General features: G+C 41.3%; 2 protein-coding genes across 3 annotated transcripts in view; one reads left to right on the top strand and one right to left on the bottom strand.

Annotated features, from left to right (window-relative positions):
- Window positions 1-7,206, bottom strand: part of fam135b (family with sequence similarity 135 member B) — a 64,857-nt gene extending 57,651 nt beyond the window's left edge. Inside the window, exon 1 of the mRNA XM_079652976.1 lies at window positions 6,948-7,206. The gene's annotated coding sequence lies outside the window, so the exon portion shown is untranslated. The remainder of the gene's footprint in view (window positions 1-6,947) is intronic.
- col9a1c (collagen, type IX, alpha 1c) overlaps window positions 1-17,500 on the top strand; it is a 59,930-nt gene that overhangs the window by 5,952 nt on the left and 36,478 nt on the right. For both annotated transcript variants that reach the window (XM_079652980.1, XM_079652981.1), the window contains exon 2: window positions 16,992-17,168. In XM_079652980.1, coding sequence (XP_079509106.1) covers window positions 17,140-17,168 — 29 coding nt within the window. In that variant the 5' untranslated portion in view covers window positions 16,992-17,139. The remainder of the gene's footprint in view (window positions 1-16,991; window positions 17,169-17,500) is intronic.

Raw genomic sequence — 17,500 nt, forward strand, 5'->3', positions numbered from 1 at the left:
GGCCAACTCCACCAATCAGGAGAAGACAGCCACGGACATTGCCGTTGGAAAGCGCTGGAGAAGCTGTAGTACATATGCCAGGCCTGTAGATGGTGCTGTTCTCACAGAATCAGCCCATGATGCAAAGACAGTGTTAAATTGAGCGAAATGAGGAATGGCTAAAATGCATGATCTGTTTGGTATTTTGAAAAATAAAAAGTATAAATATGTCTTATATAGGTATGGTCCTACACTATTTTATTCAAATATAGCATGATAGGTCCACTTTAACAAACCAGACTAGAGTAAGCTAACGATGACCTTAAAGGCTGAATAAGTCATGCTTGCTTCCATGTTTTTAGCATCTTGCAAGAGATAAACACATTGTTCAAACGATTCCTTACACTTTTCCTCTGGTGTACTTGCTTTTAGAAAGTCCTAACACCCTCCAAACTCTTTGAATGCCAAGTTCGCCTCTTACATTTAAAGTCAGAATTAACTTATCTGGAGTAAGGAACTAGATAAGCTTACTTTGGCTAAGGGTGTTGGTACGTTTTTCTTTCTGTCTGGGATTTAATGTTTTAGATGTCCTGATTTAGCACACGGTCAGTTTTGATTTGTCGCATCTTATTACCATAACAATTTATTCCAGTCGCGCCTCCCAACACCAGAATTTAATTTGTGCAAAACAGGGTGTGTCTAAAGGGTGCTCTCTCAGTTTGGCAGTTTCCTGGACCTCACTTACGATAAGATGTATTAAAAGAATCCTGCCAAGTTTAGGGAAAGAAAGGCCAGTAAATCTTCAGTTCAACCTCATGCTCTCTTACTATGCCAGCAGGGTAGAGGACAAAGGAGACCATGTCCATCTTAAGTACGCAGCACAATGTATCTGCCCTCAGAGTGGAGCTCCTCACTTCTTTAGTTGAAGAACAAACACAATGTCCTTTATTAAATAAAGACTCACAGTCAGGAGACTTAACATGCTTTCTTTCCCATCAAAAGAATCTTCAGTATGACTCGAGCACACACAAACTAATCAATAACTTAATCAAATCTGTGTGTCAACGATCAAAACACCCCCGCTAACATCTTCGTACAAAGGACACACTGTGTTGATTATGATGATCATGATAATAAACATCTCATCAACAGCAGCATTAGACAATGTCTACAAAGGTCAACGTGGAGTTAATCTTTCATATTGTCAAATATATCCAATGGAAAGACTAACAATGTGTTCCTCTCTCTGTCTCTGGCACGAAGCCCTGAGCTAAGTCTTACTTTCTGAAGATGTAGAGTAATATTAGAAAAACAAATCCCACATGTTTTGTTTTTTAATGCTGAGGAGGAACTGAGACGAGACTTATTTTTAGACAATTTCAACAATCCAGTCATTCCCCACCAGGATTTCACCGGGCTTTGAAACTGAATTTAGACCTCCTCCGTGTTGGAAGTAAAGTGAAAACACTTAACCTTTCGTCTCTGTTCTTTCTGAATGATTTCCTCAGACTTTTCTCGGAAGGTTCCTGGAAATTAACCAATCGTAAAATACAGGCAGTTATTCAGTGTCAGGGTGTTAAGGGAACAGGTGTAAAGAACAGTTGATGAAATGAATGCTTCATTTACATAAATCTGACAAAACATGTTTGTTCCTATCAAGATTGTTATTTCAGTGGTAGCCTTTCAGTGTGTTTACATTCTGTTATCCCTTTCTATAGAGCAGCTATCAGTAAGTTTAGTAGAGCTCACATTTCTCACACTTTATTCAAATTGCCTACGCTGACCGACAATGTGGTTTGTTTTGCTGCACTAATGGCGCGTTTCCACCGCAGCGCGGAGCTTGCTTTAAGCGTGCTGAGCTGTTTTTGGTTGCGTTTCCACGTGGCCTAGTACCGGCTAGCGGGTCCTAATTCACAGTTTTTCTGGCCCCATAAAATCGTGGTTCTAGGGCCAGGAACAACCAGGCTGAGTCGGGCTGAGTATGCTAAACTAGAGAGAGAATCGCTGTCAAGGGAGCTACAACTACAACAAGATGAACATATTTGACCGTGATTTAATTGTAATACACGTTTCTAAATGATGCCGAAGTAACAACATACTGATACCGGTTAGTAAAAACCATGAATGAATGCTTTGACAAGTCTGCAGACAGACGGCAGGCGAGAAACCTTTTAAAATGTGTGTTTTCTGAATGGAGATCGGCTAAGCTAACGCTGTATATTCTCCGACCGTCCACACTCACAACAACGGCCTACAGACATAAATAAACCAGAGACTGTATTCTCCATGACACAGACAGTCTGTGGTTTGTACTTGTTTAACTGTTGTCTAGTTTCTGAACAGATATGAGGAGCTGTGAGCTCTGAGTGCTAACAGCTAACGGCTGTGTTGTTTTTCTGGGGTTCTCATTGAAGATGACGTCACGGCTCCGCCTACACTGCGTTACTATAGATACTACCCCAGTTCCTAAACTGTAATGGAAATGCGCCATAAAGTGAGCCAGTCCTAACGAGGCCTAACCATACCGAGCGAGGCCGAGCGAGGCCGTGTAGTGGAAATGCGCCATTATTGTCCATCAGATGCTCTTCTGCTGTATTTCTGGAATCTTTTATAGAAAAACATACTTAAGGAAACAACCGGTAACTTCAGGTGTCAACAAATCAATAAGGACTCACATCTCAAGGACTTTGAATTGACCTGAAATTGCTATCTATTCCATAAAAGCTGTAATTAGCTTGATTCTGAGCCGTGTGCCTCTGCTTAGGATGTAGACATACTAATCATGTGGCCATAAATAACTAATCAATTGATCAGTATGTAATGTGATAAGTTAACCTGCAGTAACCAGCCCTTTGAACCAGTTTTATTTCCCACAAAAACCCAGTCAATATGCATAGCTGCACAACGCTGCTCTCTCCAAGAAAGATCTGCACAATCTGAAGACTGTATTTGCTGCTTGTGCATTTTTCCAAACGATTCCTTTTCTACTTGCAGCGATTCATTAAACGCTAATCATTACAAAACAGCCATCTGCTGTATTATTACTATTTAATGACACACACACTGGTTTTCTTGGAGGGCTTGATTTTGCAGTGCTTCCTTTGCCTTAAGGAACAACTTAAACTCTCCCCCTTCCTCTATAGCTGCTGCTGGTGTCAGCTCAGTTGGGAAAGGCTGACTGACGTCTCCCGTCTCAATTTGGGGAGGCCGCATGTTCACAGTGACTTAATGTGGAATGAGTTTATTTTGCAGGATGTGTAGGCGTAGGTGTCATCCTAATGCTGAGAGTCATGGTGCGGAGCTGCTGTATGTGTGCGCAGCTCGATAGGCCCGGAAATTAATCTCAGGCATTATTCCGTTCATTAACTTTAACTCCCTCTGCGAAACACAATAACAGAAGCAGGACTACGAGATAAAGGGATGTGATGGAGGGTTACAGCACCTCCTTAAAGAGATGGATAGATAGATAGAGAGATAGATAGGTGGATAGATAGATAAATAGATAGATAGATAGGTGGAGAGATGGATAGATAGATAGATAGGTGGAGAGATGGATAGATAGAGAGATAGGTAGAGAGATACAGAGATGGATAGAGAGGGAGATAGTTTGATAGGTGGATAGATAGATAGATAGATGGATATATGGATAGATAGATAGAGAGATAGAGAGATGGATAGATAGATAGATAGATAGGCAGAGAGATGGATAGATAGAGAGATAGAGAGATACATGGATAGATAGATGGATAGATAGATACATAGATAGAGAGATAGCGAGATAGATAGATGGATAGATAGAGAGATAGAGAGATACATGGATAGATAGATGGATAGATAGATACATAGATAGAGAGATAGCGAGATAGATAGATAGATAGATAGATGGATAGATAGATAGATAGATACTGTAGATAGAGAGATAGAAAGAGAGAGAGAGAGGTACTTTATTGATCCCAATTTGATAAATGTTTGCGTTGCAGCAGCTTAAAAAACAAGGCAATGTACATAAGAGAAATTAAGACACAAGAAATAAACAGTGAAATGAAATTGAAAGACAAAATGTGAATGTATTACATTTTTTGGAAGGATATTAATAACTGAATTTACAACTACTGCAAATATGTTTGCTATTAGACGGTTTCTGATTTGATGGAGTACGAATCTGCATGCTTGATGTGCAGAGTGCCCTTTACAGCAAAGCTCTGAGCCAGCAATCGTGTGAGGGAATAATCTAGCATTAGCTCCACCCCCTGTGATGTTTGTATCTGGCCCGAATGGAGTTATCAAGTTGAATAAGAGCCAGTAAATGACTTTGACGGGATGTGACCATCATTGCTATCTTGAAATGAGATTCTCTGATGATCAGAGATTTTTTGTGAAAAGAAAGGAGGTCATGAAGGTACCATCTGGCAGAGCCTACATATAGTCTCCATTCAGGGAGACATGTGTCATGGTTTGTGTTTGTTTGTAACATATCATACATATTTAACCGATCAAAGTCCAGGTAAATAAGGAGACGACCTCTGTTGAAGTCATTTTGACCAGAGGAAGTCAGGTGGTGTGCTATAAAGAGCGTATGGAGGTCAGGGTGGAAAAACAAACACAAGACTTTCGCCCAGTTCACCTCTGACTGTGTGATAGTCAACAGTGACTCATTTGTACATCAGGGGCGAACCGTGTCTATCACAACTGGACCTTCTGTAGACACACACCCCCCCCCGCCGCCCGTTATAATGTCTGTCTTTTCACTGAATTGTGGTCTTGAAAAGGGTACTCACAACAATTACGCAACAACTTCATCTTCACCTGTTGCCCTTTCAACGTTAAAAACAATAAAACGGCATGAATTGCTTCGTCGCATTCATCTAGAACAGTGATTCTCAAATGGGGGTACGCGGACCCCTAGGGGTACGTTGGGGTACTGCAGGGGGTACGTGAGATTAAAACGGTTAATTAAAAAAATACCATGCGTGATTACAAAAATAATCTTAGTACAATAAGTTAAATAGAAAACACAATTTTATATAAAATATTCCTAGAACCACCAAGGGGGTCCTCATATAAACATGTCAGATGTGTGTATTGTAATTTATAGTTTTTCATAATATATCATTTTGTTCACTGGTTTGTTAAACATATATACGTTATATTCTTTTTTTCATGCATAAAGATAAACATATCCTTAGTTTGTTGTAACCCATGCATGAAGGAGTTAATAAATCACACACTGATGGAACATCACTATATTGTAATTATGTATATAGGCTTTTTCTATCAAAGATGTCCGGGGTCGGTCAGGGGGTAAGAAAAATGTTTCAAAGGGGGTACATTACTGAAAAAAGTTTGAGAAGCACTGATCTAGAAGATCCTCTGTCTCGAGCCAGTTAACTAGCGGGCCTTCTCGAGTACCCTGGAACCGAGGGGAACTCTGAAAGAATACGCCCATTGGCTACAAATCAATATATCATTGGCTGATCAAACTGTCAGTCCAAACGTACGCTCTCATTCAGTGCAACGGCCAGGGCGTTCTATCAAGGATGTAGAATACCTTGTTGAAGGATATTCTACCCAGAGACCCAGAACAAGATCTGATTGGTTGCTTTCTTTTCTAACACAAAACCACTGAAATGCGTAGTGCATGGTCCGAGAAGGAAAAACAAATCAACGTAACACTGCAATATTGCAGATCAACAACACAGATACCATTCTCATTTATTCCTTTTATATACATTTGATTACATTTTATTTATATAATGAAATCGATTTGTTGTTTGTTTTATCTGAGTGTTCCAGGGTATTCTCTGAAAACCTTGAAGGCCCTGACGGTTCGCCACTGGGGCCATAAATAACCTTACTTAAGCACTTAACGAAACAAACGTCATGTACAGTCTAACTTAATCAACATAGTACGTGCTGAACTTTACTCGGGTTCATATGTTAAGTTATGTCACACACTTTAACCCAAGTCATGTTCTTTGAGACCAAGATAACATGTTTCCTTTGATAGCTAGTCGATATAGTGTTTTAGTTGAAAGGGATTGTGATATTTAGAAGTAGTTTGTTGTGTTTGTTGAGCTTCCAGATCATGCAATGTGCCTCATGACCACAAACAGACACCTATTTGTATTCACAACTCTGATCCACCTTTAATTTGTATGTATTATAACCAAAAGCTGGGTGCTGTGTGTGTTACAGCTGCACAGTCTCTTCAAAGAATTGGTCAACAAGTATGACGGTTGGCATTACTGTGAAGCGGGCTTGTGATGTTTACGTCGGTCACATGAGGGGCCTGAAGTTGTTCTACATTACAGCACACACAGCCTTATTAACTTTGATTGATTTCACCATCCGTATGTGTTCACTTGGACTCTGGCTTTGTGTGAAACTCTGCATTGCTCCATGTAGAATGGGAGCTCTACTTTGTTCGTTCCAGACAGCAGAGCGGGACTGTTTCTGCGTCTGTGAAACCCTGATAATAACCAGCTCTCACTGTAGCCTACTGTGCTGAAGCAGCTTTTTTACCCAACATGCTCGCTTGCCTCGAAGATGCAGAACTGCACAAAGCACAGCAGCACAATCTAAATTCAATTACAAAAGCCATCTGAGCATGCAAGTTCTTCTATTTCTAATTCAAACCTTTATTTTGAAATGCTACTTTGATTTAAATTCTCCTTTTTTAATGCTTTGGTAACTTATCTGAGGTGCACAAAGGATTCATGCACACTCATACAACAGTCAGACAAAGACCTTTAGCTGCCATAGAGACACATTATGTATAAACCCCCTGTTAGACTTCCTATACAATCCATCCTCATGCAGCCTGACAGCTCTCTCACCATCCAGCTGCCTTCAGTAGCAGCTTCTCTCTGCTGTAGTGTAAAAAGCCTGCTCTCATTCCCCACTCACATGCATGCCACTGAAGCAGAATGACGGTGTCACATCACATGTAGAAATGAACGCAGCCTCACCTTAGCAGTGATGATGTCCGCACAGAGGTCCAGCCTTCACGCAGTAATCCGCTGTTTTGCAGAGGGATGCGCGGCGTGCAATGTTTATAACGCCGCTTCTCCTGCTGCTGCTGCTGTTGCCATGGTTATTCATCCAGAGCCAGTATGTTCTGCAGTGAAGCCCCCCCCCCATCCTCTCCCCTCCTTTCTCTCTTTCTCCCTTTCTCTCCTTCTCTCTTTCTCTCTTCCTCTCTCTCCTGACAGGGATTTCAATTTGGGAAAGTGCAGAAGCGTCTGTCGCGGAATCTTTCTTTGCGCACACAATCCCTCTGCGTGTGCTTGCACATGGGGAATATTAATAATCAGTGTGTGTGTGTGTGTGTGTGTGTGTGTGTGTGTCCTGCTGCTGCTGCACTGTTGGCTAGTGTGTGGCGAGCTGACGTCACAGCCTGCCCCCTAAAAGCTGAAATGAACCGTGCTGCCATGTCCACGCTGAGACACAAAGGAGGAGTGTTATGCAAACAAACACATTAGTGCAATAAAAGCAAAGCCCACGGGGGACACACGTGACTCAGAAGACGCGTAAGAGCTCAAATGAAACTTTTTGGACTTTGCAAACTAATCACTAAAGTTGGAAGCTGCAATTTATGATTTGTTTGGAATCTCTATCTTTTTAGTAAATTGGTGACGAATAGATAACACGCTTGTTGGTTCATTCTTGGCTTCCCAACTTCAAATTGTTACTCTATTTTGTATAATGATGCCAAAGCTAACCCTAACGGTACGTCCACACAGCAGCTTTGAAAAAATCTTGAAAATCTTGGAGCTGGGCGTGTCTGAGAGCTTGGGGATTTTTTGCGAGCAACGCGACCAACAACCAATCACATGAATCTCCCGCCCCCGACATACAAAGCAAAAAACCCCAGGGATTTAATGCGAGCAATATATATATATATATATAAACTCTCCAAACAGAAAACCTACCAGTTTCACCCACTGTCTCTGCCACCTCCCTCCACGCCTGGTTCCTCCGGTTTGTATCCCGGTAAATAGTTCTGGTCGTAAAGAACCGGGTGATTTGCTACCGTAATTTCTCGTTTGGAATATGAGGAAATGAACTGCGGTCTGGCTCTCCCAGCTTGCACGCGGTTTGATTGGCTAGCGCTTGTACTGTCAGATTTGCATAAACGGGATTTGATTGGCTGACGCTTCCAGCTCAGATTCAAAAGTTGAACATTGCTCAACTTTTGAATCCTAAAAATCCTGAAAATCCTGTAAACCTTCACTTCGCTTCCCCACAATGCAGTTCGGCGAAAAGCGAGGCAAAGTGACGTCACCCCCATTCAAAGTCAATGGGCAGAGAAGCGTTGGAAGATTTTTTTAAAGCTGCTGTGTGGACGTACCCTAACCCTCCACAAATAGCTTTACTATTCAAACCACTAGAGTTAACTAATGTTGCGCTTTTACCTAATCCTAAAACTCAGATTTAATATATAAAATCTATTTTTGCTACTCATAATTGTCATCCTTTCCTCCCTTTCTTGACCCTTTCCCCTCTTGAGCCCCTCGGGGTCTTACTTGGGGGTAACGGGTTAACAGAGACACCCAGGGGAATGTTTCGCCATATTCACAGCTTAACCTCCTCGTCTCTGTTCTTCAAGCTTAGTCTACCTTGTCCACTATACACCCTTTCATTTTGGTGACTCAGTCAAAGTGCAAAGATAGGTGAGGGCCATGAACACTATGCGCTGGCCCGCGCCGTTCCTTGGATCTCTGTATAACCATGAAGTCTGGAGATCTGGTGGCTATATCCTAACCCTAACACTAACACTAACCCTAACCCTAATAGCATAGGCGGATTTTGCGGCGGGGGCAGGGGGGGCATTGCCCCCCTAGTGGCTGAAATATGTTACAGCATTACTACGTCTAAAACTGTTCCAATACAAATATTTCTTTATATCAATATTTTAATAGATGTGATATAATGATTGTTACAATACAAATCTGAATAATATCATGTTTTGTTTGAAATAATTTCCTTTTTGAGCAGTCGAATGTTGTGACGTGTGTTTGTGTGAAGTATGAAGTTAAGGGCAAGTTCCCTTGCGTTTTTTTTTGCATACAAGTGATTCAGCTATTGTATTACAATAATTAGCAGTAGGCCTAATGAGTATGCAGCGATTTTTAAAATGTCCAATTTCTGTGACGTTTAAGGCGTCTACTTCTGCACTAAGTAAGACACTGGTTAATAATATTGTAGCGTGTTCAAGTAACCAAGGGATATAGTATTTATCTTATAAGTATAAGATGTGCACAGTTATGATACGTTTTACAGTTATGTCATGCACTGTTGTTTGGGGGAGAGACCGCTCCTTCCATATGAGTGTGTGTGTACGGCGGGCATGAGGCGTGCATGACGGGACGAGTTGTGTTCGTATGTGGAAAAGTCATACTCAGTGCGGTGAACGCTGGCTTTATTGCTACTGTATTCGTAGCACCCCACGCAATAGTTGGGACTGTGTACTGACGTCAGTAAAAAAGTTTGCCCCCCCAAGCGCAATTGTCAAACTCCGCCTATGCCTAATAGTTGTTTTCTATGGGAACTATAGCCTGAAACAAATATATTGTAAATAGCTAGATACACTTTTGAGTTATTCAAAGATTCCCAAACTGACCAGAATCAATGCTAGGGAAAACTGCCAACTATTCCTGTGTTATTTATGTAATCTTTCTTTAGAATATAAAACACTCAAGCACAATATTAGTTGACATAAAGACTCACACACAAATATTACCTCTTAATTATCAATTTATGAACCACTAAAAGTCTGTTGTAGCGGTGTCTGTATTTGATAAGACGCTCAATCTTTTTATGATGTTGTGTCCGGTGGGTTTCTGGGGTAAACTCTTTAAAGAAATCGAGCAACCACTTGCCAGATTGTGAGCACAAATCAACAGAAAGCTACAAAAACTTAAAGCAACAAAGCTCACCCAAAGACTAAATGTGAATCATGGGTCGGTCATGGTGTCATTGGGTCACTTTTCATTATTGTGTTTTCAAACCCAAGCCAACATGTTCATTTTGCTTTTAAACCTGTAAAAAGTGATATTTTCAGACACATGGGAACAACTGTGACAAATCAGAAAAATAAAAAGCTTTTTGAACATTAAAGCATGGAGACGTGATATTAACTTGAAAATTAGCAAAATTGGGCTCCTTTAAAGAACAAGTTTGATACGGTTAGCTTAGATTTGCACACATACTGTTAACACTGGTGTATATTTCCATTAGTTCTTGGCACACAGCTTCATCTGAACATCTGGGCTATAACTCTCAAAGGATGGTTTCACTGGGGTTTGAACCCAGGACCTTCTGCGTGTAAAGCAGACGTGATAACCACTACACTATGAAACCTCTCCTCTCTTATCAGATGTCGTCATGTGTTTGTTTGGGTTCTTACTCACTGTCTACAGATATACGAGATAGGTGGATTAGGGATAAACTGAGCAGGAACGAACATAAGTGATTGAGAAAATAGAGCTTTTTGAACATTAAAGCATGGAGACATGTCCCAGTAGAGACACTACATACAAACATGAACATCATTTGTCCTCTTTCATATGACACAGCGAACTGTTGATCTTGAGCTCAGGTGATGTGAACACCAAAAGACGTTTGCAAATAATTCTAACTTCTAGATATGCAGGCAGTACATGAACACATTCAACATTTTTCATTTCCCTGTTTATTTCATGTTTTTCAACATATAGCTACATCTGTCTGGTAGGCCTATAGTATTTCAGCATAGGCAAGGCTAGGCAAGGCTAGGCAAGGCAAGGCTAGGCAAGGCTAGGCAAGGCTAGGCAAGGCTAGGCAAGGCTAGGCAAGGCTAGGCAAGGCTAGGCAAGGCAAGGCTAGGCAAGGCTAGGCAAGGCTAGGCAAGGCTAGGCAAGGCAAGGCAAGGCAAGGCAAGGCAAGGCAAGGCAAGGCAAGGCAAGGCAAGGCAAGGCAAGGCAAGGCAAGGCAAGGCAAGGCAAGTTTATTTATATAGCACTTTTCAACACAAGGCAATTCACATTACGAAAATGGCATTTAAAATCAGTCATTAAAGAAGCATAGAATAGAGAGCTGATAGGGACCAGACACATGTTCATTTTACTCATCAAGTCAGACGTGTTTTTCTCCCAGACATTTCAGGGAAATCGTGCGTGATAATCTTTACACTGACACGACAACAGTTACTGGCACAGTCACAGAGCAACACACACAGTGTCAGTGAGGCACTTTATTGTAAATGTTCTTGATGAAAAGGCTTCAATTTCAAGATGATATTTCTTTTTTCACAAATGGAAAGATCTTAGGAGTAAAAATGTGCCAAATAAAAAGGGAAAGACACAAACGAACCAGCAGTGTCTCGTTTGTCCCTGGCAGTCAGGTACTGCGATAAAAAGCCATCTGTCCTGGTTAAACAACCCCTCAGACTAATCACTCGTCTGATAAGGGGGGGGGGGGGGAGGATTATGTAACTGCAAGTGAATAAAAATGGCCATAAGCCATAAGCTGTTTGCTTTGGTAACTGTGTTTTTAACAGTGCTCAACAAAAGGAAGTACTCTGTTGCTCTCTTTGGGTGTTTTTGTCTCTCATGCATCAGGTGAACCCTCTACTTCCTGCTTCACCTTCCTCCTTAAAAACCCAAAGTCAATTGCTTCTTTTCTAACATGGCGCTCTGCCATAAGCTCCAAGCACTCTTGATTAAGAGAGAAGCACTATCGATTTTATTTCCGACTGTTGCCAGATCCCAGATGAGCATATAGTCTGAAAAAAAGAAAAACTGGCAGTACTTTCACAAAGGTTAGAAAGGACACTCTTTTTTACACGGTCCAATATCAAAGTTAGATTATTGTTTCTGGTCTATAAAAGTGAGAGCTTGGAGGATATAACATTTATTGCTCTAGTTTTAGTCGTATGTTGCTTTTAATGAAATGTGTCAGAGGGGAAACACATCCTCAAAGCAGTTTATATTGTTATGACAAACTAAAGCAGTTCAGGTGGTAAATACAATAATTATCTGAAGACATGAATGGTTTCTATAGCCGCTTTCAAACCAAGTACTTTGCTGTAGCTACTTAGTTCCCAGCACTTAGTACCCCCATGGAACTAAGGTTGCGTTCCGATAATCCAAAAATCAGCTCCTAAATTCTAACCCTATCTCCTATTCCTTCACCTCTGAGTGAAATGTCACGGGGTTAAGGGATAGTGGATAGGAGAATTCAAAAAGATTTAGGAGAAGAGACTGCGGTACTTTTGAGAATCCGACTGCACTTTCACTATCTGACGTGTTTATGATGCGCCAGCGGACGTCATTGTCTGCGTCTGCTGCTGTGGGGAAACTATGGAAACTACAACATGGATGTTTAATAAGAACGAGGGACTCATCTAGAGACTCTGCACCGTGCTCTGATGCTGTTGCTTTTTGCTTTATGAACAACAGAGAAACATATTCTTCATGACCAAAGTTGGAATTCAAATAAAAAAGGAAAGTGAAACTTATGCTCGTCACCCTCTCCCTCCGGTCCACATTAATACAAATGATCCCAATACGTATGATTGTATGATGAAAAGATCTTAAAATCAATACAAATGTATTTATTGTAAACGTTAGTCCTTAACACCTATCACTGTGTATATCACCATTCAAACATCTTTTAAAAGTTGAACAAGCCCCACACAGCTCAGTGAAATGTTGACTTTATTTGATCATTTCAGTAAAAACTAACGTTCATATTTCTCTTTTTGATTATAATACTGATGAACGTTCAAAACAAAGCACTTTGGCAACTTACCACATACGTTTTAAATGCTTAATAACCACCGTAACTTTCATGATATCATTTCTCCGTCATAATCGTTTGTGTCCATGAACGGCCGACTGTTGTGTGACGTCAAATGCTGCGGCTGCAAGGCATTGTGGGGCAGCATTTTCTCCTCTCCGTTCGGTAAGGGAGGTCCAGTGGTTCCTAAGCTAAAGGAGGTTATAAAGGAAGTTTGAAACCTCCTTTCCTTTCATTTAGAGAATTGGAACGGCACTTATCATGGCTGCCAGTGAGGGACTTCCGGGTCATTTCACTTGGTTAGGAAGGTTCCTAAGCTAAATGGACTATTGGAACGCAACCTAAGAGCAGATCGCGTTCACACCGGAATAAGTTCCCTGAGGGAAGATTAGGCAAATGAAGCTGCTGACGTCACTTCTTCTTCTTCTTCTGCTTTGGGTTTATTGGCAGGCTGCAAACAACTTCACGGCGTATACTGCCAAACGAAGTCCCCGCCCGGAAGTCCCCGGAGTTGGGGACTGGCTTCAGCAGCTTCTACTGAATCGCCAGAACGCCGACACCTCCTCATCTCCACCGCTCCCATGTTTTCTTTTGTGTTGCCATAAGTTAGTCTCTCTCCGTTGGTGCGCTGGGCTAATGCTAATAATGCTAATAATGCTAATGCCAGCAAATACAATGGCGGCTTCAAAAAACCTTTCAGAGTTTTACGGGGCATGGTTTGCAATTCGCCCCGCCAATCAGAAATGTGTACTTTTTTCTCCCAGGATAGTCCCGACTCTCTAGCAGGCACCACAAATGGGGGTGAAAGTTCTCTGAACTAAGTTTTTTCATATATCTGTAGACAGCGAGTACGAACCCAAACAAAAACATAAGGACATCTGATAACCGAGGAGAGACAGAGGTTTCATAGTGTAGTGGTTATCACGTCTGCTTTACACGCAGAAGGTCCTGGGTTCAATCCCCAGTGAAACCATCCTTTGAGAGTTATAGCCCAGATGATCAGATGAGTCTCTGATCAGATGATTCTCTGTGCCAAGAACTAATGGAAATATACACCAGTGTTAACAGTATTTGTGCTAATCTAAGCTAACCGTATCAAACGTGTCCTATTTTGCTCATTTTCAAGTAGGCCTATATTCCATGCAGTGTCTCTACTGGAACATGTCTCCATGCTTTAATGTTCAAAAAGCTCTTTATTGTTCTCATACTGCCTGTGCTGCAGCACCTCTTTTCACCCTCGGTCTGAAACCAGAGCCCAGTCTGCTCTGATTGGTTAGCTGTTGTGATCGGTCAACCGCTTAGAGATGTAACGCCCCTTAGCCTATCACGCACAATGTGTTGGAGCGCTAGTCGATAGATCACTATGTTCCTGAAGTAAATAAAGGAGTCCAATGGAGGCGTGGGGAGCGGGAGAGAAAACACAGGAGTTCTAACCTTTGCAGACCATTTACACACACACCTATATGACACACTACAGGAAAGGGAAACCCCGTAAAAACAGGGCCCCTTTAATCCTTTCTGACACAAGATGCTCCACAAACCTTTAACTGATAAAGGGGCCACCTCTGCATGCTGGCAGAGCACAGCGTGATTTCAGAGCTTTGTGAACACAGTTTCAACAACAGAATCAGGCTGGAGGGGCCTGGCGTTTTCAACTCCTGGTGTGCGCGAGTCATGGGGCCGAGCGCACGGATGAATGATCACAAATAGTTTTTGAAAGCATGAGCTCTCAATTATCCAGACTGGACACATGATCTCTGAGCCAGATCTCTGAGGAGTTTCTCCTGCAGCTCGTTGTGCTCTACGGAAACAATCAATCCATGCAATACGATACAGCTACTTGACCTCTGTGTTATCTGTTGTAGTAAACTGCAGAGTATCAGATGACTGTGAGGTTATTGATCTGTGATATCATATCATATTGCAAGAAGAGCTACTGCCAGGGTCGATAAACCATGCAATAATCCAAGATGTAGGAGGAGGTGTGTGGTGCAGTGGGTTGTGCGTTGGTGTTCGGACCAGGGGGGCACAGATTCAAACCCCACTGCAGTCAGGTGTACACATGATAGACAAATACTAAAAGGGGCGGTTCACCCTAAGTTAAAAACCTCCTACTTATAGTGCTATATGTTTTACAATAATGCACACTACGTAAAACAATATCTTTTTTTTCTTTTTTGGATTACAGCCAATTTCTATTCCATATTTTATTCAATTCCATTGCAATGTAAATACTTTATATTTTACTATATTTTGTATTATTTTAATATTTTTCTACTTCTCTACCTGTGTTTTTAATTCTTGTTTTACTTGTATGTATGCACCACGACACCAAGTCAAATTCCACGTACGTGTCAACCTTCTGATTCTGATTCATTTAGATTCTTTGGTGAGATTTCACAGTTTTAAAGATAATTACAGTCCAATTTTCTACAATATATTGGAACTAGAGGACACTTGGTTTGTGGTGCTTGAAGAAATACATTAAAAAGAACTCAACAGCATCTTGACCTGGTTACTCAGGATAATCCTCTGAGCTTTTTGAAAGCAGTGTCACGTAATAACTATGTTCCCTCTACTGAACCAAACCATATCAATGTGCAAAAGGAAAGCGTAAATCTGCTCATGGGAGAGATGCTTGTTCTCGCTTTTGTACTTTCAAATACTGCTCGCATCAAGGCCTCTGGATTAAGATGAGTAACCTGGACAAGATTTCAATTGTTCGCCGTAACAAGCCATCTAGAGTCCCATTAGATCGGGGAAAACACAGACGTCTCTACAACCACATTTCTCTAACAAAAACACAAAAACAATTCAACCTCGGTCATCAGAATGGGACATACTGTGTGTATCCTAGATATTGGGTTAAAATGTCCTTTCAAGTCTGGCACCCTCATTAAAATATGTGCGAGTCAAATCGGTCGTTATGCTCCTGGAAAGCAGCGGTGGTAATCACCATTTCAGATCACAATTTCCTCCCATGTAAAGCACATTGATGCTTCTTAAACTAATGACAGTCCTGTACCCACGGGCAAAGTGCTTCCCACTAGGGATGTCCCGATCACCTTTTTTTGCTCCCGATCCGATTCCGATCATTTGATTTTGACAATTTGCCGATACCGATTTTTCCCGATCCGATCTTTATGCAATGCATTAAGAGAAAAAAAAGCATTCAAGTTGTCCCTTAAGGTTATTTTTTTATTTAAATTGGATATTCTATCCAACATGGATATAGCTTCTTTCTTTCACAGCAGCATTGGATCAGTTCAGTTGTGCAGCATTGGATCAAAACAAAATAAAGCTTTCAGTACTCGTTAGCTTACTGCTACAATTAGACACTGCGCCCACTCTGTTGCCAGATTTGAGAGAAATAAGCAGGTCTATGAAAACGAGCCCCAAAGAAGCAACACATACATGATGTTCTGTAATTTGAAACCAAAACTAAGGCCTCAGGATGACTTTAAGACTTGAACATGGTCATTTTTATTTTGTAACATTGAATACAAAATTTAAAAAAAAGTATTTTTATAAAAAAAAAAAAAAAAAATCCGATCCCCGATTTTTTTCCTCCCGATTCCGATCTTTTGAAAATCATTTGATCGGCTCCAATCCCTGATCACGTGATCGGATCGGGACATCTCTACTTCCCATCCCATGAAGATCATTTAGTGACACATCCTTTTGGGTTACACTCGTACATGAGAGCAACGTCCAAGTGTCTGTTCAGAATGAAGTACATACAGAATGCAACTTTGCGTTTTCCTGGGGCTATGCGATATTCCTGCGGGAAATCAGCCTGCCTTAGGCTTTCACATCTTCTAAAGTGCAGTGAAAATCACAGATCTAACGCCACTGAATCAATTACATAACATGCAGGATGCAAACAGCATGTCTGCCTGAGGCTCCTCTGGTAATAACAAGGCTTTCTTCATGTCAACACTGCAGGCTGACATGCATTCTTCACCTGCGCTGATGAGCACGCGTGATTATGAAATCCACATTTCATCACCGTTGCTTCTTCTCCTATCCTGACGATAATTATTAGGAGAATTACGTACAGGCATACGTGTCATTAGGAGGTACCGTGGAGAAGAGAAGCAGAGGGGGTGTTGCACATAAACGCCCGTGGGCTTCTGCATCTTTTTAAGTGTTGGTGATAAAATGTAGCCACCACCTACTGAAGAACTCCTGGCCAATGGGAACTCATTGAACCCATTTTTATGTTTCCTCAGAAAATGCTTGAACATCTCCCGTGCCACCTCTCTCCGTCAGTCCTCAACATGCGCAGGTTGGACTGGGAATTTTAACTTCTGAGGCTACTTCTGCTCCTGCATCTCACCTCCGTTTCCTCGCCGCTGAACCTGAACCTCGGACTGAAACATGGCCTTCCCCAACTCTGGTTTGAAGAGGTAAATATCTCCTGTTGAATTTCTGTCAGGGCTTTCTATCAGAAGAATTTTTTCTTGGAGATTTTTTTAGAAATGTCCTTGATAACGTCCAATTTCAGACTTGGTGGTGGAAGAAGTTTTCAGATTTTTCAAAAGTAGTGTAACATTTCTCCATCGCAAGCACAAGTTGTTAATTCCACATCTTACCAAAGTAAAATTACAAGAAATAGCATCAAAATACATTTAAAGTACAAAAGGTACGACTACCTATACGCAAAGTGGCCCATTTCAGAAACATATGTAACTGGATTATAGTTATTATTAATGTAGGCATCACATTAATGGTGCAGCTG

Source organism: Notothenia rossii, assembly GCF_949606895.1.
Source record: "Notothenia rossii genome assembly, chromosome: 10".
Classification (NCBI taxonomy): Eukaryota; Metazoa; Chordata; class Actinopteri; order Perciformes; family Nototheniidae; genus Notothenia; species Notothenia rossii.